The sequence below is a fragment of the Ambystoma mexicanum genome, chromosome 6q (assembly GCF_040938575.1).
Source record: "Ambystoma mexicanum isolate Mex_15411 chromosome 6q, UKY_AmexF1_1, whole genome shotgun sequence".
In the NCBI taxonomy this organism is placed as follows: domain Eukaryota; kingdom Metazoa; phylum Chordata; class Amphibia; order Caudata; family Ambystomatidae; genus Ambystoma; species Ambystoma mexicanum.
The window spans coordinates 1,309,653,148-1,309,679,875 of NC_090937.1; the positions used below are offsets into that span (position 1 = coordinate 1,309,653,148).

At 48.3% G+C, this 26,728-nt stretch overlaps 1 protein-coding gene across 12 annotated transcripts in view; it reads left to right on the forward strand.

Moving 5' to 3' along the window:
* PROM1 (prominin 1) overlaps positions 1-26,728 on the forward strand; it is a 922,577-nt gene that overhangs the window by 647,008 nt on the left and 248,841 nt on the right. For all 12 annotated transcript variants that reach the window (XM_069631918.1, XM_069631917.1, XM_069631924.1 and 9 more), the window contains one exon: positions 555-714. In XM_069631918.1, the coding sequence (XP_069488019.1) occupies positions 555-714 (160 nt within the window). The remainder of the gene's footprint in view (positions 1-554; positions 715-26,728) is intronic.

The following is a 26,728-nucleotide window of genomic DNA, read 5'->3' on the forward strand; positions in this document are numbered from 1 at the left end:
TAAAACATGTTTCAGAAAGTATGGATTGGGGCAAATCCTGTTTGCTCCATTCCCTTTTCTATCAGCAGCAAATGTTCTAAATGGAGGGCAATCTTTCGATCCTATGGCCCGTGGTGTTTCATTTGGTGATCGACAGTCGGGATGCAGGGAAGCTTCAAAATGCCCTTCCAGCTACTTAAAAAGTATGTCCCGACTTGAGCAGTGTCAGGCAGGTCCAGACAGAATAGCACACATTCCTAGCCCTGAAGGAAAGCTGAGGCATGATGACAATTCTCATCAGATCTATGAAAACCATCTATGGGACCAGGAATGTCTGACTTTTTATCAGCACGTGTTCATTATCATTCTGGCCAGTATGTGTCAAACCTCCTTCCTTGCTGTGCGGAGAGTGACCAGTTCACTGTGCTGTGTGTGTTGTATTTGCAGTGTCTCTCTGTCGCCATTTTGTGTCATCGGCACCCTAAATGTTTGATTCATCTGTCCAGATCCCACATGCGTCATCAGCCGCCTACTTCATCCGCTGTCTAAATCTGTCGGCCACTTCCTTTTTACAGATATCAAAAATGTCTTGGACTCCATTGGTGGAAACATCTCCAACTTTTCCAAAGTGAGCCCGGTCCAGCACATTTTATCCAACGCAAGCCATTTTGTCACACAGAGCGAGGCATACATTCGAGAGTATTACCCTGTGGTGGAACAGTATGACTTCTACAGGTAAGCAACTTGTTCTTCGGAGATCGACACCTTTTTCAAGATTTGGCTGTGTTAAAACATTGTTTAAGAATTAGTGACAAGACGCGCACTCTGTTGCCAGTCAAGTGTACCTGCATTAGCTTCTCCTCCAAACGCACGTTTTCATGACTCCATCAATCTTCCGGGAGGCTGTGTTTCTTTACTTTTTCAGGCGTGTCTTGATTTCCTTTTCAGGTGTAGCAGGTTAATTGACTATGGTGTCTCTAATGATTCTACTACTTGTATTTTTCGCATTTAATTTTTCTTGCGGGTGGCTGGAAACAACTCCCTCCATAGCACAGATCTTCCCCTTGATGGGGGGAGTGGGAAAGCCATGTGTATGGCTCTCCATTGTAAGGCATGATGGCCCTGGTGCTGCACCCTTTTGAGCACGCGACTCCTGGAACAATGTTTAAGAATTAGTGACAAGGCGCGCACTCTGTTGCCAGTGACAATGGCTTTAGCTCATTTCAGTGTGTGTTTGCATAGTTATCCTTATCAGAGTGAACATTTTGTAGAAAATGGCAAAAGACCAGTCAGCGTCATTGTTACTTCTTTTACTTTCTTCTTCTGATGTTGTTGTGTAATTATCAGATATTGGAGCTCCCTGGGCTGTTTGCCATTACCGATCATTCTGCGGAGGCGCCAGGCCAGCCTAGGAGCTCTCTCAGACTTTGACGCTCCCTGCCATTGAGTGGAACTCCCACCTCCCAGCTGACAAAATCACACTTGCAACAGTACATGAAGGTTTCATGTATTCCTTTAGGTCAGTGGTCTTCACACTGGCGGGCTGGTCCAGTGGTGGAAGTGGAAAAAAGGAACCAGCAGTACTCTGGCTGCATACAAAAAGGCGAGAGTGGGATGGCGATAGCGGTTGGGGGAGTAGTAGGGAAAAGGCAGGGGGAGGCACTGGTGCACAGGGGCCCCCGCACTCCCTGCAGTGCGGGGGGCCCCGCGACCACATGTTCTTGAAGGGGCCCCTACTTGGAATTACATTTTCTTTTTGAATTCACTCTGCATTTCTAAAGAAATTATTTCCGTTATGGTTCAGTCCTTAACGGAAAATAATTTCTTTCAGAGTGACTTCAAAAAGAAACAATGGGCTTCATTACGAGCATGGCGGTAGCCGTGCCTGTATGGCAGGCACGGCTACCTCCATGCTTGCTATGGCACCGCCTCTCGCGATTGGGCAATACCGGCCCATTATGAGATGAATGGGCCGATAATTGCCCATTCCCGGGTGGCCGTATTGCCAGGCTCCCGATCTGAGCATGGTTGCGCCAGCACCGTTGATAACGGTGCCGGTGCAATTATGAGTTATGCTTGTGGGTGCCGCACCGCCCGCCAGGTAAGAATTGGCGGGCTGGCGGGCTGTCGGGAACCGTGAACAGAACTCGTAATGCGGTGGTACGGTATGAACGGTGCCGGTGCCTTACCGGCACCATTCATACCGTCACCGCCAGGGTCCTAATGAGGCCCAATGTATTTTTGAAGTATTATGGCTTCCCTCAACCCATGGTGTGTCCGTGTGTAAGTGTATGGTGAAAGAGTGCACACAAATGTATGGGTGGCTGAGTATGCATGTGTGCATGTACGGTGAAAGAATGCACAATTAAATGTATGGGTGGCTGCTTGGGTGTGCCTGAATGGTGAAAGTGTCCACACTTAAAAATGTATATGTGACTGTGTGAGGGTATGGTGAAAGGGTGCACACAAATGTATGGGTGGCTGGGTGTGCGTGTACGGTGAAAGGATACACACTTAAATGTATGGGTGGCTGCCTGGATGTGCCTGTATGGTGAAAGGGTGCACACTTAAATGTATGGGTGGCTGCCTGGGTGTGCCTGTATGGTGAAAGAGTGCATTCTTAAATATATGGATGGCAGGTTGTGCGTGTGTAAATATGATGAATGGTGTGTGTGCTTGTGTTCAGGGGCGCAACAAAACCTACATTTCAGGGGGGCTAACTTTTCAAATGTTGGGAGAAGTGCTAACGTCATGTGTGGTGGGGAGGAGCAAACTTATTTGTGTGGGGGCATCTAACTTCTTTACGCATTTTAATGAGACTATTCTAGTGCAGCTTCAATGTTACAAGCAGTTATCTCTCTCCTTTATGTCTGAAAGCACCCACTTATGGGCTGCTGTGAGAACGACTGGTCTCCTGTTTCCGCTCTAACCTTCCAATCACTCCCATGCAATGCAAGTACTAAACCCACATCACAATTTCAATTACTTAAAAAATGTGGCATTTGAATGCAGGTACATACAATGAAATGCTGTACATTACTAATTGCTGGGCCGGGCCCTTGTTAACGGCAAAACCCAGGTGCAGTTTAACATCTGTGTCCTTTTCTGGCCGGCAACTGCTCTGTAGGTCAGCCAGGTCAAGTTAACATAGCCCACAATTTCAGTGGGGGCGGGGGGGGGATTGCTGCATCCCAGTCAGCTCAATGGTGTTGCACCACTACTTGTGTTTAATGCCTTGATTAATTATTGGTAATCTTCTTTACACCTATCCCTATTCTTCCTCATCCCAGTACTTGTGTATGAGCCAGTACTTGTGTATGAGGCACTATGACTCATACACAAGTACTGGGATAAGGTAGAGGTACATGAAGGTAATGCCTGACTTAGCTACCTGTAATCTTCATTACTCCTAGTCCCACTCTTCCTCCAGTACTTACCAGTGAGGCAAGGAGCCTCATACGTAAGCACTGGGACAAGGAAGAGAGACTGAGGTAATTCTGGGCCAATGAGCTGATTTTAGAGGTTGGGGTAGGGGATGGGAGGGAGCAGGGATGTGTGGGGGGGTTGGGGTTGTGCAATAAATCATAATGGTCGTCCATGTCCATGCTAAGCAGGCATGATATGTGGTATTAGTCGCAAGAGAGGCATTTTGGTGCAGCCAGTCTAGTCATTCCTCAGTTTGGTATGACTCAGTTTGGGCATTTCTGATAAAGCAGTCCTGCTAAGTGTAATTACCTGGCTAGACAGGCATTTGGGTTCTGCCAGTCTAGCCGTTTCTTACTGCGGCACTGTATATTTTTCTGGGCATCTGTGATAAAATGATATGTTATGATATGATAAGTCATATATAACGCACCTGTATAGAAGTGTTTTTAGGCACAACAAGACAAGAGAAGGAAAACTGAGGGAGGACAAGACAAATTATCTTACTAAGCCTTGTGTCATTCAGATCGTGCAAGTGCGAGAACGAGAAGTGCAAGGGGAAAGGGAGGGGGGAAGTGCAAGGGAGAGGGGAGGGGAAAACAGGGCAGCAATGCTCTGAGTAAGTGCCGCCAGGGCAGCACCGCTCTGGGTAGTGCAAGGAGAACAAGGGACTGTAGGGTTACAGTTACAGCCCCTAACTGCGTGACAGGCCTGGAGGCAGTGCAAGGGTGATTGATCAAGAAAGAGCCTGCACTCAGTGAGACAGAGGGTAGCCAAGCAACCAGTTGGTACAGCGGACAGGTAGGTCAGGTAGTTCATCAGGGGAGGGAGAGAGAGAAAGCATACGAGAAGAGGAACTTTTTTAGCTGCTTCCGGAACCTCAGGAGGTCCGGCTCAAGTTTGGCAGGGTCAGGGAGGCCATTTCAGAGGGAGGCATCTGCACGGGAGAAGGATCTACCCCCCACTCTCTGCCTGGAGAAGCATATAACCCTTAGGGCTCTAGAAGGAAGGTATTTTGGAAGATAGCGTTGATGTAGTGCGGATCCCAGCCCCAGAAAGCCTTGTGGACAATGAAAAGGGTCTTGAACTTGATCCTTGCAGCAACCGAGGGACAGTGGAGAGATTTCATGGCTGGAGAGACACAGTCCTTGGGCTTGAGGCCAAGGATAAGTCTCGCAGTCCTGTTCTGGATTAGTTGCAGAGGGTGGAGAGTAGAGGAAGGCAGATTGAGAAAGTGGCTGTTGCAGTAGTCCAGACTAGAGAGAGAACAAGAGCTCTGGAGACAGTGAGCTTCTGGGGGGAAGTGAGAAATGGAAGAGTCCCTTTGAGGAGGTGCAGCTGGTAGTGGGACCTCTTGGCGAAGTCCGAGATGTGAGGAGAGAAAGAGAGAGTGGAGTTGAAGATGACACCAGGAATGAGCGAGAGAGGAGAGTAGGCTGAGGGGAGCTTGAAGGAAAGCTGAGTGTCATCGGCATAAAACTGTAAGTTAGAGGAGAATGTAGAGATCAGGTGGGTCAAAGGGGCCAGGTAGAGGTTGAAAAACCAGGGTGAGAGGATAGAGCCCTGAAGAACGCCACATGTAAAGAGAGGTGGCGGAGTGTAAGGGACAAAGTTGGACCTGGGATGGGCTATCCAAGAGGAAGGAGGTCAGCCACTCCAGGGCCTCATCCATGATGCCCAGGTTCTCACAGAGTCAATTGATCAGGATGGTGTGGTTGACCAAGTCGAAAGCAGAGGAAAGTTCCAGGATGACGAGGACAGAAGTAATGCTGGAGAGCAGTTTCCATGCCTCTGGCAGCTGCTAAGCCAGACTGATGGTCATGGAGACAACCAACAAATTCAGTGTGGAGAGTAAGCTGGAAGTTGGCCAGCTTTTCTAAGAATTTGGGAGAGGGGAAAGTTCCAGTGGCCAAAGAATGATTACAGAAATCGGCAAAGGCTGGATCAAGGGTCTCAATGTGGTCCTGAATGGTTCTGGAGGAGCAGGCGAGCACCTGTTTCAACAACACTTCCATAGATGGGACTTGTCTAGAAACCTTGTCAGGTGTTAGAGAGAAAGAGGAGAAAGGAGGAGGAGAGGAAGAGATGGCCAAAGGGGGCCGAGAGAGGAAGAGGGAGAGGAAGAGGAGATAGTGGACAGGATGTCCTGAGTTTTAGCGGAGAAGCGAGAGGCCAAAGCCGTACAGAGGGCCTGTTGAGGGAACAGGAGAGGTAGAAACCGTAACAGAATTGGCCAGTTCCTTGCAGATAAGAGTTTGGCTGTGTTGTTAGAGGCTGCAGAGACTCAGGCTTGAATGTGTGCTCTCTTCTTGATGAGTCTTATTGCTTCGACTGATATTTTGGTGCAACCAGTCTAGGTATGTCTTAATGTGGCCTGGCATGCTTTACTGTAATGTTATTATGTGTCTACACTGGTCTACATTGTGCAGCCAGTTGGACATGTTTTCATTGTGCCATGGCATTTGTAATAGCAAAGCATTAATGTTCATGTGCACTGTTGGTGACTTACATGTTTTGGATTGCTGTTACCCTACACAACAATAGCAAACACTGTGGCTTTTTAGTAAAATTTTCTCAGAAAGTGTGCTGTATATTGCATTAAAACACATATTTATATCTTTCTCCTAGTACAGTGTGTGGCATACTCCTTAAGCAACACGTTTTTGTGTATTGCGCAAGCGTGGTAATCTAAGGTGGCCCAAAGTATGGTGCGACTCGTGATTTGTTGCAGAGTTGCGGGGGGGCCCTCAGCATGGCTTGCAGGGGGCCCCCAGAGCTTGTGTTACGCCACTGGAGGGGCATGACAGGGCCAGGCGGGGCTTGGCTTTTGGTTTTCAAACTACATTAGCTCTTGTTTATTTGTGGCTGGATTTGACATTTCTTGGAATAATAGAAAGCAAATGTCACTAGATTTGTCACTGACAACTATCAACACACTGTATTCATGAATATATACCAGTGATCCAACTGTGATTGCAAGTTAAGCAAGATACTGTTTGACACATATCCACCCCCCCATCCGACATGAACAACACATATTCCCTGATGTCTTATGTATGCAACTAAAACATGATACTGTTAATCTAAATGCCTTGTAAACGTATTTTATCTAAAACATGATGCCGCAAATCAAAATGCCTGTAAACTTAACAATCTTCCTTCTGTAACCAGCCAAATGCTTATATGTAACAGCGCCACGATGCCCACGGGCTGAGCGTGCGCTTTAAAAATACGAATAAATAAATAAATAAACAACTCTTTAGAGCATGTCTATTAGTGTAATCTGTTGATCAGTTACACTAAAACACACAGTCACAAAATTAGCCTAAACAGTCTTTGGTTGCCATGACATTTGAACTGCATGGGGCTGTAAACAGTGTCATTAGATAAAAGTGTCATTTCCCGAAATACACTGTACAGGAAGTTAATGCAGCTATGACAGGTGACACGTTAATGTTCATTTTAAATTATTACTGTATTATTTTCTCTTAATAAATACTTTGATGTATACACACTGGTAAGTGAGTAAAACAGAAATGCAAAACTTAAGGCATGCTGCTACGTTAAAGTCAATACACTTTGTAGTTGCCAGTAAACACCTGGCTGCAGTCTCTTCAAATCAATGAAAGCATTGGCAAAAGCAACCCTGTTGGCATTTCTGTAGGCCTGGCATAGACATTTGCCAGGCACTGCCATAACAGTATTGCCTGGCCAAAAGATGGCAATAGCTGGAAATTGGTGTGATTTTCTCAGCATTTCGCGTGAATGCCTACGATATGCCTACATGCAAGATACCACTGTTGAGTTTGTTTAAATAAGACACTTCTTGTTTAAACAGGACCGAAGTGCTCTGGACTATCACTCTTCTGCTCTTTGGCTGGTCTGGTGAGTCGCTCTCTTTTGGTGTTTGGCTCCCTGTTGAACCTCTGGCAAAAACAACTGGATTCATTTCAATGTTCTGTGTGCTGTTGCTGCTTAAAGTGCACTCTTGCATTGGTGTGTCCATGCAGTCAAATTCAGCATTAATTGGAGAAAGATGTGGTATTAATAACCACTTAAAAAATCATTCTACCTCCAACCCTAAAACACAGGTTACACAATGGAACATACACCATACAAAGGCACATGTCTGCTCTCAGGTTTCCTAAACAGCAAACGAACCCACCCCAGATACACCCAGAGTTAACCCCCCACACTCCTTTTAAGCAGCTCTTTAGCAGCTCTTTAACAGGCTCACGTATAACACACAAACCAATACCATAGCAACATGGAGCACACATTAACCCCTGGTACAGACAGATCACAACACATCTACATCTTACAATGAACTGAAAGCCCTATCTATTCAGATCTGCACACATCCATGATGTAACAAACCCATCATGCTCTCGCCCCCCTGCTAGTCTATTAGCCCCCTACCCTATCTCTTGCAGATCTTGAAGCTCCTAGAAAGCGTGAACATGGCAGACGGTGTGCATAAAAGATGCAAAAACACAGCATAATAGGACATATGAAAGACATTCCCTCATTCTTCTGTGGGGCAATGTGAGGATGTACGGGGCAGCGCTTACCTGTTCCAGGACCGTCACCGCGGGCCCACCCGAGTCGGGGAACACCACCACAGGAGGCGCGGCACACCGGGAAACACCTTGACCCCAGCAGGGGACGCCCCATTTTAGTTTGTGTAGTTAAGTCAGAGTGAGCTTACATTATTTGCCCAGGATCACACACTTTGGTGAAACACTGAATCAGGGGTATTAAACCACTCTGCAATTTAGGCACTTTACTGCACACTTATGATACCATCCAAGCTTTATATGGTGCACCTATTTCAGTTTTGAATGTCCAAGCCTGCAATACTGTTACCTTATAGAGTTTGCTTGCAAAATACACAAATTGCACAGGAAAGCCACATGACAACATATAAATCCTTATAGCAACCTGCAAAGAACCTTTGACATGCCACATAAGAGCACACTTTTTTTGCATGTTAACCTAGTAGTCGTGATAATTTATTTTTTATTTGTTTAGTTGAATACAGCTTTTCAAATGTCTTCTCGAATCTCATTCATGTTACAATCGTGTTTGTACAAAATTACAATGTGGATACATAAATCCTAAAAAACTAGTAAAAAGATACTTCATTTAAAAAAGAAAAATTTAAATTAACACCTCAATTAAGAATACATAAAAAGCCATTGCACAACGAACACAAAAGAAATCTGATCGCAATATTAACAGTCTTTAAAAACAGGCAAGATCATTTGTAAGTATTGAACTATAGCTATCTGTACAGCTGGACGAGGATTTGAAAATAGAAATTGCCATATTTGGTCACTCCCCATATGACTGTGCATGGAAATAGAGTAGAGTAGTCGTGATTAATATGAACAACTCTTTGAAAGGATGCTTTGATGTGTTGCTCTATTTAGCTGTCCCAGATGTGCAAGGTGGGAGGTGCTATGCGAGGCCTTGCAGTTGGAAATGACCCATCTTGCATTAGGAAGGCGCTGCTGATCAAAAGATACGTGTTGGCGAGTTGGATGCAGTGTTGCTTTCTGAGTCATGGGCGCTGCCTGTGTGCCTCGCAGGGGTTGAGACTTGGGTGGTGTTTGATCCTCTGAGCCCAGCTGGTTCTATATTTTCCTCGGACAAAAAAATCCCTCCAGGACGCTTTTCCTGACCATTTGAACTAATTGTACACACTTTAAAAATTAAATGAACTAGTGGTTGTGAAAGAAGACCGGTAGGGGGTGTCTGTACTTCTGCTCTCTATATGGTAGAAGAGAGGCACAGAAGACCCCAGCCAAGATTCTCTATTACGGTAGCAATGGACGAGCAATCAAGGCCTAGCTTCTCAGGAGGTGATGCAGGCTGGTTCTTAAGTACAGTGTAGTCCCCAAGCCCCCACAAAGGAATGTCCGCACACTGTATTGGTTAGAACACAGTCTTTATATAATCAATATTCAAGGTTATGTACACTTATCATAATAACTCCCTTTGTACTTAGGAAAATCAACAATGGCAAATATATACAATTCTAAAGTGGTACCACCCTTTGTATTAGATCTCATTAAAGTGCATCAACAATACTGTAACAATGTCACACAGATCAATAGAGTGAAACCAACAATAGAGAGAGGAGAGAAAATAAGATGGTTGAGCAATAGGCAGAATACTGGCCCCTACCACTAGACACAGTTCTGTGTGGAGATCCCCCCACCTGGGCAACCTGTAAAATAAAGATATAGCACAAGCCCAGTCCATATATTGTTCTGCAAGTCTTATTCTCTCCTATAATGTTTTTACCCCCCCAATGTACCTGGTGGAGTCGAGTTCTTCGAAGAGGCGTCGACAGATCCTTCTTGAGCGACCCCCTTTCAAGCGGGAGTCACGGATCATCGAGAGGCGTCGAGAAGCGTCGAGGAACTCGGTGTTCGGCGACGGGGAATCGACGGCCCTTCTTGAATGCCTTCCCTTTCAAGCGGGAGACACGGGGCGTCGAACGTCCGTCGACAAACAGGTTAGAACGGCGTCGATGAGGCGGCAGCTTCGTCCGAGCGGTGCTCGTCGGCGTCGGAGCGTCGGCGTCCTGCAAGGCAGAGGCGTGCGGGGCACCTCGGTGACAATAGTTCTGGACCGCAAAGATTGTGGAGACGGAGGCCCAGCAAGGGCGTCGAGTCGTTCGAGTCTTTGTGGTCTTTGGGTGGCGGGAAACCCACCGGCAGATTTCTCCTTGGCGCGTTGGTCGTCCTTGACTTTCTCCGGCAGGATAAAGTAGTCGACGGTGCGGACGAGGGAGTCCTTTGATTCAAATGTTCTTAGGCAAAGGAGCGGACGGCTCCGGTCGTCGGCGGCACGGCGTCAAGTGATTCCTACGGCTGGGCAACACAACTTCGACGGGCCTCCAGCGGTTACACAAACCTGCGAACCCTGGTCGACGGCAATGGACTTCGACGGCGGCGATGTCTGGGTGCTTCACTTCGATCTCCTCGGCGGACCCGTCTCGGGTCGACAGCCTTTCGAGGGTCTGTCTTCCAGGGCGCTTCGGCGAAGATGGAGCGGTGCTCGATGGTCCCTCGGAGCACGGGAAGAGGGCGCCTTACCAGGTCCTCTCTTGGGTCAGTCTTCGACGATTTCGGCAGCCTTCGGATCGGTCGAAGCAAATGCAACAGCAAGTCTTCTTCTTCCAGCTGGACGTCGAGGATCAGCAGTTCTAGTTACTCTTAGAGTGGAGACTCCGCTCCAGAACGCTTCTGAACGCTTCTGAACATTCCCTGAACACTTTACCAGTGGTGAGAGGTCCCCAGATATACTATTCTGTCTCTCATCCACACTGCTGGCACACACTCAGCAGCCAATCATACAGAAGGGCATTCATGCAGTCAGTCAGCCAATCAGGCACACAGTGCATTCAGGCCACACTCCTCCCTTTCAGACACTCACAACAAGGAATGTGGATTGGGACAAGTACCCAGCCATTCAACACTACACACTGCATTCAGGCCAGTTTCGGGCAGGGCTGTCTCAGTCTTTGTCTCTCATGCCAGAAACCAGACAACCACAACAAGGAGTGTATATTGGTCACACACTCCATTCACCCAGGTCCCACCCACAGGAGGTACCCACAACATACAGTCACTGGGAAGGCTCCAGTCAGTCTAGCTGGGCCTTCACAACAACACCATATATGGAACTTCCACCCAACAGCCAGTCAGGGGGAAGGGACAGAGTCAGGGCTTCCCAGGACTTTGGGAAACAAGGTAACAGGCAATAGAAAGCAAGAAGCCACAGGGGCCATCTTGTTTCCTATCAGGAATCAACTGATCCCAATGGCAGGGCCTGGGTATCCCAAAATGGAGGACACCCAGAGCACCTGTCAAATTCAGCATGGAGCTGCCACCAGCCCATACCCTGCTCTGTGGGCCACCCACAGGTGCCCAAAAACATACACTAGGGGCACAGGGTTGTACCCCTACCCATGGGTGCCATAAGGGTATCCCATGGGTCTGTTCACCAAACCAAAAGAGAGAGCTGCACTGCCAGGAGTCCCACATGGACTCCTGGGCAGAAAACATGACAGAACACACGATAAAAAGCAGTAAAGGACAAGGATTCAGAGGCCCTGTCCCTCTGATGCATTTCCAGCATCACAGTGGTACTTCGTACCAATGATTTATATGGCACTTCCATCCTCTGGGCTTGTCCCCCAAAGGGAGTCCAGGGGGAGATGAGGATCCTGGACTGTTTAAAAGGGAACTAAGATGACTGGTTTTAATATAAAAAAAGGATTAAGGAGACTGCATTTAATAGAAAATATAAGCAGTAGAAAATCTGCCTATAGTTTTAGAGTCTAGGGCCCCCCGAATTTCCTTTGGGGCTCGGTATGAAAATGTTTAAGTACCACAATTTTAGGCTTTGAGTTCTTTAGTTTGTTAATGACTTTATGATACTTTTTCTCAGAAATCAATGTCACAAGGTATAGCTTCTTTCTTGACATTGGCGATGTAAGGTAATGTTTTATCAGTTGGAATTTACCAAAAGATGGCTCTGCTGTAGCCACAGAGACAGGAATGTTTGAACATGGCTCCAGTAATTATATCGGGTCCCAATGGATTCTGTGCTTCTTGTGGCTTTCTTGGTTCCAATAGGTATCCCAACTTCTGTCGGCACCAATCAGTGGCGGCTAATACATTTTTTTGATTGTAGGGGTGTAAATATTGCCAACAAATATGCCAGAGCAGATAAGTCTAGTGGGGGAGCTGGAGCCAAGCAACAGGTGTTTGGGGGAGGTTCTTGCGCCAAAAAAACGTTTTGAATAATGGGGGTAAAATTGGGTATCTTACAGCACACTTCAAGCGAAAACTTGGGTGAAAGCAAGAACTATTGCAATTCACGAAAACACAAATAGATGCAAGTCACCAACAGTGCAGTCAAGCATTTCCAATGCCTTTGCATGATGCCTTTGCCCACATTATATGCCAGTATAAAATGAACACTTGCTTGAGGCGGTCCTGAGGGACTGTATCAAGCGAATGCACCATTTGCTCATGAGGAATTCTACAGGAGTTCTATTGGAGAGATTCAGTAGAGATTTGCAGCAATGGGCTTCCAATTTGGATTGATCTCTGATTCTTGGTTTACCCCAGATTTCTATACCGTACAACTTTTTTGAGACTATTTTGGATATGAAGATGGTTTAAGTGAGGTAACGGAGAAACCAGAGTGTGCCTTCGCAAAGCATTCGATAGCTCCAACCTGTTGCCATATCTCCACATCCAGACTGTCAATGTGCACATTCCAATTAACAGGCCGATTCATGGAATCAACGTGCGCCGAAAAAATGGCGCACGCGTGCGAAAATGTGCGATTCGCAGAGAAACAGCGAAAATCGCAGTGCAAGTGCGATTATCGCACAGAAAACATCGCACATCAATTCATGGAAGTCTGTGCACGCGCGAAATGCTGAGAAAGTGCGCGGCGCACGCTGGCGCACGCTGGCGCACAGGTCAACGAACGCTGTGCGATAAAGCCACAGCGAATTCGCACATAGCGCAGCGCACATAACAAAAGTAGGCGTAACACGGGGCGTCACATGCAGAATGGGGAACAACTCGTGAAAATGTGGGCGTCACGGGGGAAGTACAGGAGGCAAGTGCGCAGAACGCCCACACGCTCGCCTACAACACGTATTCATGGAATCGAATAGGGAAAAACAGCGCAGGGCCAAAGACGCGCACAGGCCCATACATGTCCGCCACACGAAAGCAGGCGGTAGCGTCCCTGCGCAGGAAAAAAATGTGCGCCAAAGTCCTACACGCGCGAGAAGGCCCACATGCGATCGGGCCTGGGGGAGCGTGTGCGTGTATTTCAGGGGTGCGCGTGAAGTTCCACACGCGATTGGCCTGGGTGCGTGTATTTCAGGGGTGCGCGAGAAGCTTCTCACACGCGATTGGCCTGGGCGCGTGTATTTCAGGGGCTTGCGGGTGTTTTCACACGCGATCGGGCCTGGGGGAGCGGGGTACGTGTATTCCAGGGGCTTACGGGTGTTTTTACATGCGATCGGGCCTGGGGGAGCGTGTGCGTGTATTTCAGGGGTGCGCGCAAAGTTTTACACGCAATCTGGCCTGGGGGAGCGTGTGCGTGTATTTCAGGGGTGCACGTGAAGTTTCACACGCGATTGGCCTGGGCGCGTGTATTTCAGGGGTGCGCGAGAAGCTTCTCACACGCGATTGGCCTGGGCGCGTGTATTTCAGAAGGTCGCGGGTGTTTTCACACGCGATCGGGCCTGGGGGAGCGGGGTACATGTATTCCAGGGGCTCGTGGGTGTTTTCACACGCGATCGGGCCTGGGGGAGCGTGTGCGTGTATTTCAGGGGTGCGCGTGAAGTTCCACACGCGATTGGCCTGGGCGCGTGTATTTCAGGGGTGCGCGAGAAGCTTCTCACACGCGATTGGCCTGGGCGCGTGTATTTCAGGGGGTCGCGGGTGTTTTCACACGCGATCGGGCCTGGGGGAGCGGGGTACGTGTATTCCAGGGGCTCGCGGGTGTTTTCACACGCGATCGGGCCTGGGGGAGCGTGCCACGTGTATTCCAGGGGTTTGCGTGAAGTTTTTTACGCGATCGGGCCTGGGGGGGAGCGGGTTACCACTCACCGTCTGCCTTGCGTGTAGAAGAACGCGTAGCCAACACCCGCTGTGAAGTAATAGCGTGTGAACCCCAACGGATGGAAAACACACGCACCGCACGAAAAGCACGTACAATGGATCTTCAAGCCCTGCCAGGGCAATGCCCGTGCGCGAAACGCCACAGACGCGCTTAAGCTGTAAGGGCCTTTGGTCCAATGAAATCGCGTACGCGTGCTGACGCGCTTACGCGCTAAGGCCCTTTCCTCGAATTTCACGCTGACGTGCAGGATTTTCACGTGCCAAATCACTCCGTATCAAGCCGGCATCGCGAAAACACACGGAAGACCACGCTCTTGCCCAGAAGGCCGAATCACTGCCCCCCAGTGCCCCGAGCAGCCTCCCACGTGCCATCTGCTGCTGCCTGCCTGCCTGCTGCCACCGTGCCCTGCCATTTGGTGCCTGCACATCAGCCATCTGCAGGGGTCCAGTTGCTGTGTCCACCCCTGCTGGAACAGAAGACTCCCGACTCGGATAACATCGCTCCACAGCCCAGCCCCAGGACCCAGTTGCCCACCCACTCCTGCCCCTGGGGTTGCCATGTCGGGCACATCAACATCTGGCACCAGTGGCAAACCCCCGGCCAGAGGGGCAGAGGGGCACCAGCTTCACTGCCACCGAAGTTGGTGTCCTGGTGGAGCAAGTCCTGGGGCAGTATGATGCCCTCTTTGGACCGTCCCGCGCCAACAAGGAAGGACGGGAGAGGATCTGGGCCGACTGTGTGGTTGCCATCAACGCGGAGGGGGTGGCAACCCGCACCATCCAGAAGGTCAAGAAGCGCTGGGAGGACTTGAGGTCCAGGACCCTCATAAAGGCCCGGCGCCTCGTGGAGGGGGGCCGGGGCCGAATGAGTTCCATCCAGATGAGGGTCCTGGAACGCGTACACCCAGCGCTCCACGCCCAGGTCCTTGAGAGGGAGACCCGTCTGGGGTTGAGCGGTAAGTGGCCAAGCATTGCTGTGTGAGAAAGGGCATGTTGCAGTGTGCTGGTTGTCTGATACTTGCCTGCATGTGTGACATAGGCCATGTACGCATGTATGTGTGCAGGGACATCATGGTAATGCATGTGCGACCAGTAATGTGTGAACCGCACGGTTGTTGCATGTGTTTAAATGCGACATGGGGAGCCCTATGCAGATTGCACACATGAGAGCATGGCAGTCTCTGTTCCTGGACATGGGTGGGGGTGAGGGATGGGTGCTGATGCCAGGTACATATATGGTATCCATGTCTGTGTGTCTGACCTGTGTGTCTGTGACTTGTGAATGCCATGGATGCATGACACATGTCTGTGACAATTTACAGATTCACTGATGCAGCCTAGTCATCCTTGTATGCACTGTGATTGGGGTGTACGGGGCCAGATGGATGTGACTGAGGTGAAGTGTGTGCATGTGATAGGCATGACCCATGATGCATGCGAGTACCATTACATTGTATGTTTCGAGAGTCCATTGGACATGTATGGAAATGTCCATGGCATGCACCATGACTGTCACTGTGTGTGTTTTGCCTGGACTGACACATGTGTTGTGGAGTGACATGATGGAAGTGTACTTTTGTACAGTACCCTGATGCTTGTGTTCTATGTCTCCCTCTACGCAGCGGCTAGTGAAGAAGAGGGCGGAGACGGCGCTGTGGAGCAAGGCGGCGGGGATGCCCCCACGGCTGCAGCGGAAGGGGTGGGTGAGCCCCCACAGGGGCCTGCTACGGCGGTAGACGGTGAGGAGCCATCCAGGTTGGTGGTTTCCACAGAGGAGGAGGAGGCCGTCACTGAGGCGCACATGGGGCCTGGTGGGGGCATCCCTGCTGGTGCAAGTGGTGCAGTCCAGGGGCAGGTGCAGGAGGCAGCACAGGTCACCGTGGAGGGGCCTGTGCATGTCGCTGTCCCTGACCCTGTGGGTGCACCACCATGCACCAGCAGGGATGCCCCGTCCCAGGCCCGTCCGCAGGTAGAGGGGATGTCCATGCCATCTGACTCCCCTCCACCTGCGGACGAGGGGACCCCTGGCCGTATGGAGAAGGTCCTGATTGGGGTCGCGATGCGCACGGCTGTGATTCGTGATGCGGTGCGTGCTTCCCAGGAGGAGCACGCACGTCATCACGAAGAGCACCGTGCCAACGTGGCCCAATTGGGATCGTCCATGTTCGGGGGTTTCCTGCATGTGTCGGCCAATCTGGCGGCCCTCTCCTCCTCTGTGGAGACTATACGCCAGTCGTTCTCCTTGCCGTCTTCCGGCCCAGATGCCACCAGGGCCCCCTGTGGACCTGCCCTGACCAATGCAGTCAGCTCAGTGGGGATCCCATCCCTGCCACAGTCGGGAGTCAGAGGTCCAGCAGCGGTGGACACCACAGCAACTGGACCCCAGCAGATGGAGGATGTGACGGCATCATCGGGCAGGGCATGTGCACGACGGCGTCCGTGGTTTCCATCAGCCTGGATGCCGTCGTGCTGGCACAGGCAGTTGCGTCGGAGGCAGCAGCAGGATCAACGTGGGAGGCATCATGGCTCGGGGCCATCAACATCAGGGGTGCAGGCATCGGCCGGAGGGCAGGAGAACCCTGGAATGGGAGTGGCTTCCGTGTGGGAGCGGTTGTGCCAGCAGATAGGTGCGGAGCGGCAGCGGGCAGAGGAGGAACGGCTCACAATGGTCAGGGCGGAGGACTCCATGCGGAGGGCGCTGAGGCGGGCTGAATGCCTCGAGGGTCTTCGCAGGGAGTTGGAGCTGGACACTGCATTATCCCTGCGGGACCTCGGGGCCAGGGAACATGCCCGCCTCCAAGCCATTGAACAGGAGTTCGATGATGCCCTGGCCCATGACAACAACCAGTGAGCCGTCGGACTAGCCCGCTGCCCTTGTAAATAGTTATGTAGTTAGTGTTAGGTTTCCTTTGCTTTTTTATTTATTTTGGACCTTTTGGACAATGGGCCACATTTTTGTATAGTTTTATTTTATTAGGTAGTATTTTTATGTAGGTTTCATTTCTTCAGTTGGGATCATGGACCCTGGTTTGTTTATCTGTATATAGTTGACTGTTGGATTTTTTTTTTTTTTTGTTGATTTACCCATGGAGCAATGGTTTTCGGTTTTGGTTTTACCTTGGATTTTCTTTCTTGAACTGTGACTTTGGACACCTTTCCTTTGCATTATGATTTGTCGTTTTTTCATTATTTTACGGACATGCTGCTTTTGGTTTTTGATTCCCATTGTCATTTGTTTATTTTTTATTCCATTCGTGCTGTTTTTAATACATTTTATTCATCAAAATTCAATGTGGAGTATCATCTCATTGGTATCATGCATATCCTGATATGGGTTTTGAGATTCACTGACACCCATTGGGTGTATGTGAGGGCCATGTGTTCATTTCCAAACTTGCTATTGGGGTTCTATCATGTCATTGCCATTTCTAAGTGGGTGGATGCAGTACTCGAGTGGGTGTTTTGCATTTGGAGGCTGACCATAAGGGCCAGGGATCTAGATTGTGATGACATGTTGGCTGGGGGACATGTGTGGGGGCCTGCTGGCAGGTGCCCCGCAATGCTGGGGGGTGGGGGTGCAGGGGGACATGAGTGGGACATGAGTGGGGCCCTGCTGGCAGGTGCCCCGCAATGCTGGGGGTGGGAGTGCAGGGGGACATGAGTGGGACATGAGTGGGGGCCTGCTGGCAGGTGCCCCGCAATGCTGGGGGTGGGGGTGCAAGGGGACATGACTTGGTGATCAGTAGTGCAAGGAGACATGTGCCTTTGCTGGGGGGCATGCCCATGTTGGGTGGGCTGCCTGCGGGACATGACCAGGGATGCAGGGTAGTCCCCTGTGGTGTGGGCTGCCTGCAGGGGCCGTGGAGGGTGTACAGGGGACTCCTGGGAGGACCCACACTGCCAAATCACATGTAGGACTCCCCGGCACCCCTGAAATACACGTACCCTGCTGGAATCGCGTGCGAAAATTCTCGCGCACCCCTGAAATACACGTGCCCTGCTGGAATCGCGTGTGAAAATTCTCGCGCACCCCTGAAATACACGCACACGCTCCCCCAGGCCCGATCGCATGTGAAACCACCCGCGAGCCCCTGAAATACACGCGCCCAGGCCAATCGCGTGTGGAACTTCTTGCGCACCCCTGTAATACACGCACACTCTCCCCCAGGCCCGATCGTGTGTGAAACCACCCGCGAGCCCCTGAAATACACGCGCCCAGGCCAATCGCGTGTGGAACTTCTCGCGCACCCCTGAAATACACGCACCCAGGCCATTCGTGTGTAATACTTCTTGCGCACCCCTGAAATACACACGCCCAGGCCAATCGCGTGTGGAACTTCTCGCGCACCCCTGAATTACACGCGCCCAGGCCAATCGCGTGTGGAACTTCTCGCGCACCCATGTAATACACGCACACGCTCCCCCAGGCCCGATCGCGTGTGAAACCACCCGCGAGCCCCTGAAATACACGCGCCCAGGCCAATCGCGTGTGGAACTTCTCGCGCACCCCTGAATTACACGCACACGCTCCCCCAGGCCAGATCGCGTGTGGAACCACCCGCGAGCCCCTGAAATACACGCGCCCAGGCCAATCGCGTGTGGAACTTCTCGCGCTCCCCTGTAATACACGCACACGCTCCCCCAGGCCCGATCGCGTGTGAAACCACCCGTGAGCCCCTGAAATACATGCGCCTAGGCCAATCGCGCGTGGAACTTCTCGCGCACCCCTGAAATACACGCGCCCAGGCCAATCGCGTGTGGAACTTCTCAATACACGCACACGCTCCCCCAGGCCCGATCGCGTGTGAAACCACCCGCGAGCCCCTGAAATACACGCGCCCAGGCCAATCGCGTGTGGAACTTCTCCCGCACCCCTGAAATACACGCACCCAGGCCATTCGCGTGTAATACTTCTCGCGCACCCCTGAAATACACGCACACGCTCCCCCAGGCCAGGTCGCGTGTGAAACTTCTCGCACTGGTACAGGGTTGGCGCAGCCCTTTGCGATGGTTTTGCGATCTTGATGGCTTTTCCTTGCGCGAGGGCGTTCTTGGGGGCGTAACTGGCGCTGCTGCAGGGTCGCTGCGCCACTCTGCGCCACGTCTGCTTATGGAGGTGGGAATCCATGAATACGCTGTGCGCGGAAATTGATTTTATCGCACGCGGCTGGCGCAGACATTCGCACGGGCACGCTGTGCGCCTGCCGCGTGCGACACTTTTGAGAGGAATTACATGAATCGGCCTGTTAGATGTTCATCTATTATTACGCCAACATATTTGTATTCCGCCCCATGTTCAACGGGTCTCCCTTCTAAGTGCCATTTATATGTTATTCTGTGTATTTTTCTGTCCAGTACAAATGACATGATTTTGATTTTTACAACATGAATTGTAAAGCTGTTAATACTAGCATTCTTCAATAACTGCGATAACAGAGCTTGCAATACTCTAGGGGTGAAATGTATTAACAACGTGTTGTCCGTGTATCCAAGCCAGCAGATTTTAGTGGTGCCCAACCTCATATTTTCTTTGTGCATAATGCCAGTAATGAAACTATAAGAAAACGTGTCCAAGCTGGTTCTGCCAATATATGGCAGCATCCCCACATGAGAACAGACCCCTGTTGGCCTTGCCATTAAAAAGGCCAGGCCACAATATGAAAACATGCCCAAAAATGCCTTTCTAGCCACATAATAGCACACCATGCTTTCTTTATCATAGACACCTAATAAAAAATACCAGGTAACAGTAAGCAATAGCTAAACTGTCAGCACTAAAATACCAGCCTAGCGATGTAATAATAACACTTATGATGCTTGCTTTATCAGATGGCTATTAAAAAAATCCCATGATGCCAGTGTACCCCCACGCGATCCCTAAGCCCTGTGGGATGTATTGACGCACTCTGCTATACTATGCGGCATCACTCTGCAAGTTATGGTGCAAGAAACAGCAACAATGGCAGTAAAACTCTTGTGCGCGCTAAAAACCTCCAAAACTGCGTTCTTCAACACACAAAAAGATGGATGCACAACCTGCCACCCATGGTGCATGTGTGGGGGAATAGAGCACACACTGCAGAACATGTGCCAGTGGGCTCCATGGCAAGCACACATAGAGTGCAGAGGGAAAAGCAGCACTTTGCAAGTGAAACCTCAAAATTTGCCTGTAAATGACATTTACTTTGTTGCTAAAAACTCCAAAATGCCTTTACACAACACTTCTCAACATTCAAAGTCTTGCTTGGCGCTAACATTCAGTTAATCTAATGAAGCATTGTGAATGTAAAAGGTCCTAAAAGGTGAAGAGCAAAACATTTTCTCAGAAAAACTGGGCTACCTGTGAATGACAGCCCTGTCAGATGAGCTCTCCTGATGAAACTTCAAAGTGATCTAAACTAAAAGTCTGCCGGATTAGCAAACATAAAAGGATTGTTGCTAAAAGGAATACAGATCTCAGTTGTGTTTTTGACCCCACAGGTTTAAAGCTAAGAAAGTAATTTATCTATGGCATTTGGTGCAACAAGTTTGGTTTCTGCTGGATTTTAAGAAATTAAGAATAAATTAGCCTGGCTGGGCATGCAAGAAGTGCAATAACAGGTTTCTCCCAAAGGGAGAAAAATCCACTTTGCAGAAACTCACTGATAGATGATAATAGTGGGTTAGGCCAGACTTTTGTCTACAGCCATAGAATGAACAATGACAGATCCTCCAGCCCAGGAAATGGGCGTGCAAAGGGGTCGTAAACTGCTCCTTGAAGGAATTCCCCAAAGGAGGGGGCTGCTCTATGGAGAGACGAGAGGCGGACCATTTTCTGCTAAGAATAAATAATTAAGCATTTTTAGAGACTCATAACTTGTTATCCAAAGTGGTGAAAAATAATAAAAGGACAGATTTGTTAGTCTAATTTTTGGCTTTACGTTTCAAGAGGCGGTGGAACTGTGTAACATATTCTGGAAAGGAATGGCAGTATATGTGGTTTTATGTGAACTGTATTAATGCTAGAATTGTTAAACTTTACACACACATTTCTATGGTAAACACACTTATTTGTGGAAATTTGCAGAAAGTTTGGAAAATGTGTTCATGGCGAAATGGACAAAATTCTGCAGAAAGGAGAAACAAGATCCCACAGCTGCAGGATTTTGAGGAACAGCTACCACATAAAATATGGAATCTTTATGTGTGATTTTGTTGACAGGCGCCATTTTCAGACGCCGGTCCTGATCCAGCTTGCCCAGACTCCTGCAGGGCGAGCTTTACTGAACTTTTGCCTGTCATTCAGCCTTGATGACTAGCCTTGAGGCAATTTTGCTTTCCTCTAGCCCTCCTCCAGCATTGGGCCCTTTCTCTGTAACTGTCCTCAGGTTCGACACACCTCTTGCCCAGCCGGACCTTGATCCAGGGGCCAGAGGGCCCACGCCTCCCCCCAAAGGGCCCCCGTCCGTGATCTGGCATCCTTCCTATTTACTTGCTCGAAAGTGGTGACTCCAGTTTCCACTCCTGCCCAGCGATGAGACCTTTCCTGTTCATCCACTCCTACTACTCCCAGCACGAGCAGTGAGTTCCCTGACTTTTTTTGCTCTAGAAGAAGGCTTACACATCTTTTCAGCGAAACGTCAGCAGCACACAGCCCCAGCATTCCATGGGCCTTTCCTAATGCTGCACTTATACCTCTAACATCTTATCCAGACGTAGACCAAATATGAGGTCAGACCATAGCCGGGCATAGGAGACCTACAATCAACGTCTCCTCTAACTATACTCACATTCTGTGTTTTATGGACTTAACTACATGGTTTTCTTCACTTACTAGGAAGTTTTTTGGGAAATGTACTAGCGTTTTGTTTATGCCTTGGACACCTATGAACAGTTTTTTCACTGTATTTTAGATGTAATTATGTGTTTGTTCAGTACTATGGTTATTATGAACTGTTATTCAGATAATAACACTTAAATATTTTGCAAAAGAAAAAGCATCAGCGAATTAATAATAAAAAGCTGATAGTTTCAAAAACTAAGTGACATGTGTTCATTAGCAGCAAATGTTTGTTTCTAATGATGGTTGCTCCATGAGGATGGGCTTCCAAAAGGGTTTAAAACCGGTTTGCATTTAAATGTTTTTGCATGTTCTTGAATCATAGAGGGTAGGACAACCCCCCAGTTATAGATTTATTGATTTTTGTAGAGGTCACCAATGTATAAATATGTATGTAGGACAAAATTCGATTTTGATACTAGTGGCTATGGGATGTTTCTAAGGACTATAAAAGCCAAACCATAAATGTGACATCATCCGTCCTTGATCCAATCACTCAGATGCAAGGCGGAGAGGAGGTCCTGATCCAATCCTAGTTCACAGGGGCTAGCTTAGTTAAGCCAGACCATACACCCATTTTGTGGTGTCATTTGAAAGGATAAATCGAGACAGCTGACAACACATAGGGACTCACTCCCTGACTGACTCTTTTGATTCCAGTGAAGCACTTTGTTCCAGCATTCAACATCCAGCCTTTAACATCCTTCCAGATCCAGATGCCAAGAATCTTGCCAAGCAGTAGCTGAACCATTTTCAGAAAGGCCTCAATCCTCAAACTTATTCTCACAACCCGGTGGAGCGCTGTGGTGTGGGAATGCATCCTGAACCTATCTGGCTTGCTACCATAAGGCTTGCCTGAGGAACTCGCTATCCCACTGATTTGAAATCCCCAGAAACAAGAAGGGCAGATCCTGTGCAATCCCAGTGACGGGCCTAGCTGATCCAGTACCGCGCCTGATGTGCTGTCGATCCTTGATAGACCCAATCCATTGACCAGAACCGTGACTGTCCAAAAATCTTAAATCTCAGTGGATTGTGAGTATTAATAGGACGCTAGAAAACTATTGTATACCTTGCTTATCTTGTTCCACTCTAATCTCTGAACTATCCCTACTTTCATAACCTGTAATATTGTCAAAATCTGTAGTACTATCTTCTTCTGTCTAGTTGCTAAAGCGCCATTTTCATAGTCATCTTTATTGGGTAACTCTGATCCATAATTCCAGTTTGAGTCTTGGGAGTGGCACCGCCGGGAAAGTGATGGGGATCTGTTACTGAAGTCATGAATCAGTCTCAGAGCTTACTGTGTCCCGACTTGGTTGCCTAGCCAAATGTTCTAGCCTTAAGTAAAAGCATAAGCCATATTTCCGATTCTAAACTGAAGTCCTTGTTCAAATTCGTGTCTTTATTTTTGAAAAACACCTCTTACTAAAACCTCCATAACTCCCTCAATTTTTTGAGATAGAAGCAAAATTTCAACTCCCACTGCCACAGTGCGGAACAGTGTGATTGACATATTATATCAAAAATTGCATAAGGAAATGTTTGCTGCGAATTGACATTTTGAAATGTTTTACAGTGTGAATTAGCTTTAAATTATTTCCCACTTTGACTTTGAGATTCCGATTGTTTTCTTTTGATTACATCATTGCTTGTGTTTGCTTGCATCTGTTCAAAGTGGCTCCCGTAGAAAATTATAATAATTTAAGCATTTTTGACCACATTTGGTATTTTTGCTCCACCAATTTCAAAAGCCATTCTGACAGTTGAAAAGTCAATTCTGTTTTTCTCTTGAGTTTTCAGGGGGAAGGTAGGAGTGATATTCTGTTTGATTTGTGTTATTCCTGAATACCTGCTCTCTCCTCACATCCATTTAAATTGCCTATTGGTGGGTGGAGGGTGTTGCAGTGGGAACCTCTAACCATAGTGATATCTGTTCCAAACCAATCCAAAAGTATCCTTTTCTGTGCTCATTACCTGATTCCTAGTGCTTTAAAGATATTATTCAGTGTTCTGTCACCCCATTGGTGATTGTTGTTGCCTATTAAAATATACTGTGACTTAAATTCTAAATACATAAATAAATATTTACCTTTGAAAACTAGCCTGATTCCTGGTTCAGTGTGACCGGGGATGGGAGGTCTCAGGAGAAAGGTGTGATATGAGTGGTATATCATTCAGAATATTGAACTTATAGATAAAAATAAATAAGGGTTTCATTTGCTCACTACATGCTGGGCAAGACTTGGGTGTGTGCCGGATTGAAATCACTTACAGCCCTCCACCCCCCAAATAAATGAGTGACCCGAAACTAATGCACAAGTGCACACCACACACATTCGCTCAACATTCCCTCAGTCATTTGCGCATTCACACATCATTCACTCAGGGAACCATACACTCTTTCTTTCATATGTGCACCCACCCTTGCATCATACACTCACTCATTTATTCACAGACGCATGCATACATAATACATTGCTCTTACCTTCAGTGCCAGTCCCGGCTGCTCGCCACACGCCAGCCTCCCAGGGAACTCTGTAGCCCTCCGGCATACTTGCTAGAGGCACCAGGAAGCAAATAACACTTCCTGGTTCCTGCCCATACGCACAGGAGCCGGAGCACCCCCATCGCACTGCCCCAGATACTCTGAAGCAGTGGGAGTGCCCCCCTACACATATTCAGAGATGCAATTCCCCATTCTGCATCTCCAATGGGCCATGCAAGGTTGGGGAAGTAAAAAGTCTGCAGCCATGAATGGTGCATTGCATATGCATTCTGGGAAACAGGAACAGTCAAAGGGAAATCACGTTTCCCTTTGACAGTTTATGCCAGCCCAGCAGTGCTCCCTCATCTGCAGAAAGCAGCTGAAAGAATGCTCAGTGTTTACACATGGCTGGTTAGTCTCCTCCATAATGAACAATGGTACTGGCTAATCTGTGCCATCCATTGAGGGGAGAGTGGACATTCATATAGGGCATTTTCCACTCTGTGTTCTGCTCTATCTAGGAACTCAACGTGAGATGACCTTGTTTCTGCATGTATCAGCGCTTCTGTGCCAATAGCTGCTGTCTCAAAATGAGGGCGTAGGAGTCTCATTGAAGTTTCCAGGAACAGTAAAACAATAAAATCAGCTCCAATGTGGCCTGCAATTAGGGCCGGTAGAAATATAGGGCCTAATTCACGGAAGCCTTTTAAAATGGTCAAACCTGATTGGAAAATGCTCTGTGAATAAGGGCCAAAGTGTTTGAGATACCAGTGCCCAAGATTAGAATGTGTGTATTTCTAAATAGATGTTAATTCAGAACATGTGCCATTAACCATTGCAATATATAATTTATTTTCGTTTTCTGTGAGAACGATGTCTTACAAATGAGTTTGCCATGAGTTAGAAAAATGACGTAATCTTAAAATGTATACTCGATTTAAGCAATAAACCCTGACCGGGGCATTACCAAGCATGGTAATGCCCCGGGCCAGTTAAAAGCTCGACCGAAGTGAAGGCTTTAGCGTTAACCAGTATCATTACCTGCCCCGGTTATACCCCCACCTGGAGGGGTTTATTGCTATTAGTATCCCAGCACGTTGTACCAGGATACTAATTAGGGTGTTTTCCAAGTTGAGAAATGGCATGTTTGACGTTTCTCAACTTGAAAAAGCCTACAATGATGGCCGCCATGAAAGAGTGAGAATGGAACTACACATGGTCCTGTCTCCCATTCCATGGCAGCCATTGCCGCAAAACAGGGATATGCCGGGGACACTACTGTTCCTGGCACCAACGAGGGACAAGGCAGCGCCAGGTAAGTAGGGCAGGGCCGGGTAGATTGGATATGTGGAAAAGGGGGTTGGAGGAAAGGGGATGCGGTGAAGCATGGTGGTGCATTTACCTAGTTTCTGGCGGGGAAGATGGTGGCCTCCGCTTCCAAGGAGTCTCGTAGCAGGGGTTTTAATATGTACTAAAGCCCCTGTTCTGAGCCTCCAGATTGCTGGGAGGCTGGCACCCCCCATTGGTGGATACCAATAATGGTTAATAGCCTAATTATAGATGGAGTAACTCTACAGACTATTAAAAAATGTATTCTGCCACAGCACATACTGAATCGAAACGCTGCTTGGAGACCCCAACGTTGGTATCACAGAATAATAAGGTACAGTGAGGTAAAGATATTTCCTCATTATCACATAATGTAATGTGTTGGGTGAACATTGGGATTTATACCCTAGTTTCCTGCTTTCACAGTTTACAATTAGATCTTCTCTTATTCCTTGTTCACATTTACAGCCAACATAAATACTTTCTGCTTCAGTGTCGTTCCAGAGCTAAACTAACATTCTCCTCAATACATCTGACTTGTAATGCACCAACTTAGAGGATGAGCTATCTAAGAATATGTAGGACATCATATAGAAGGTTATTCAGAAGCCACTATGATTCCTTCCTTTAGTAGGAAATGAAAGGGGCTGAGTCGGTTACATACAGGTGAAGTGACATGAAGGTTACACACCAATCAAGACAACAGCCGCACAACTATCTGAGCTGCGTTTCCAGCTTTACACCTCGCTGAACTTTTAAACAATTCATCATTGATGTGGATGCACTTATACTGGCGACCCCTGCCAAATCGCTTTTGTTTATTGTACCGTGGGGATATTACTATTTTCTGCTTGATGACTTCGGTGTGTTGCTCTATCACCTGTACAGCGCTCCCTTTCTCCTGAGCTATGGTGGCACTATTTAAATATATATAATAATGGTATTAATATGCCTGCACTATCAGCGGTGAGAATGCCAAGGTGCCGAAAACGAGTATCTCAGCAACAAAGGTTTCCAAATAGT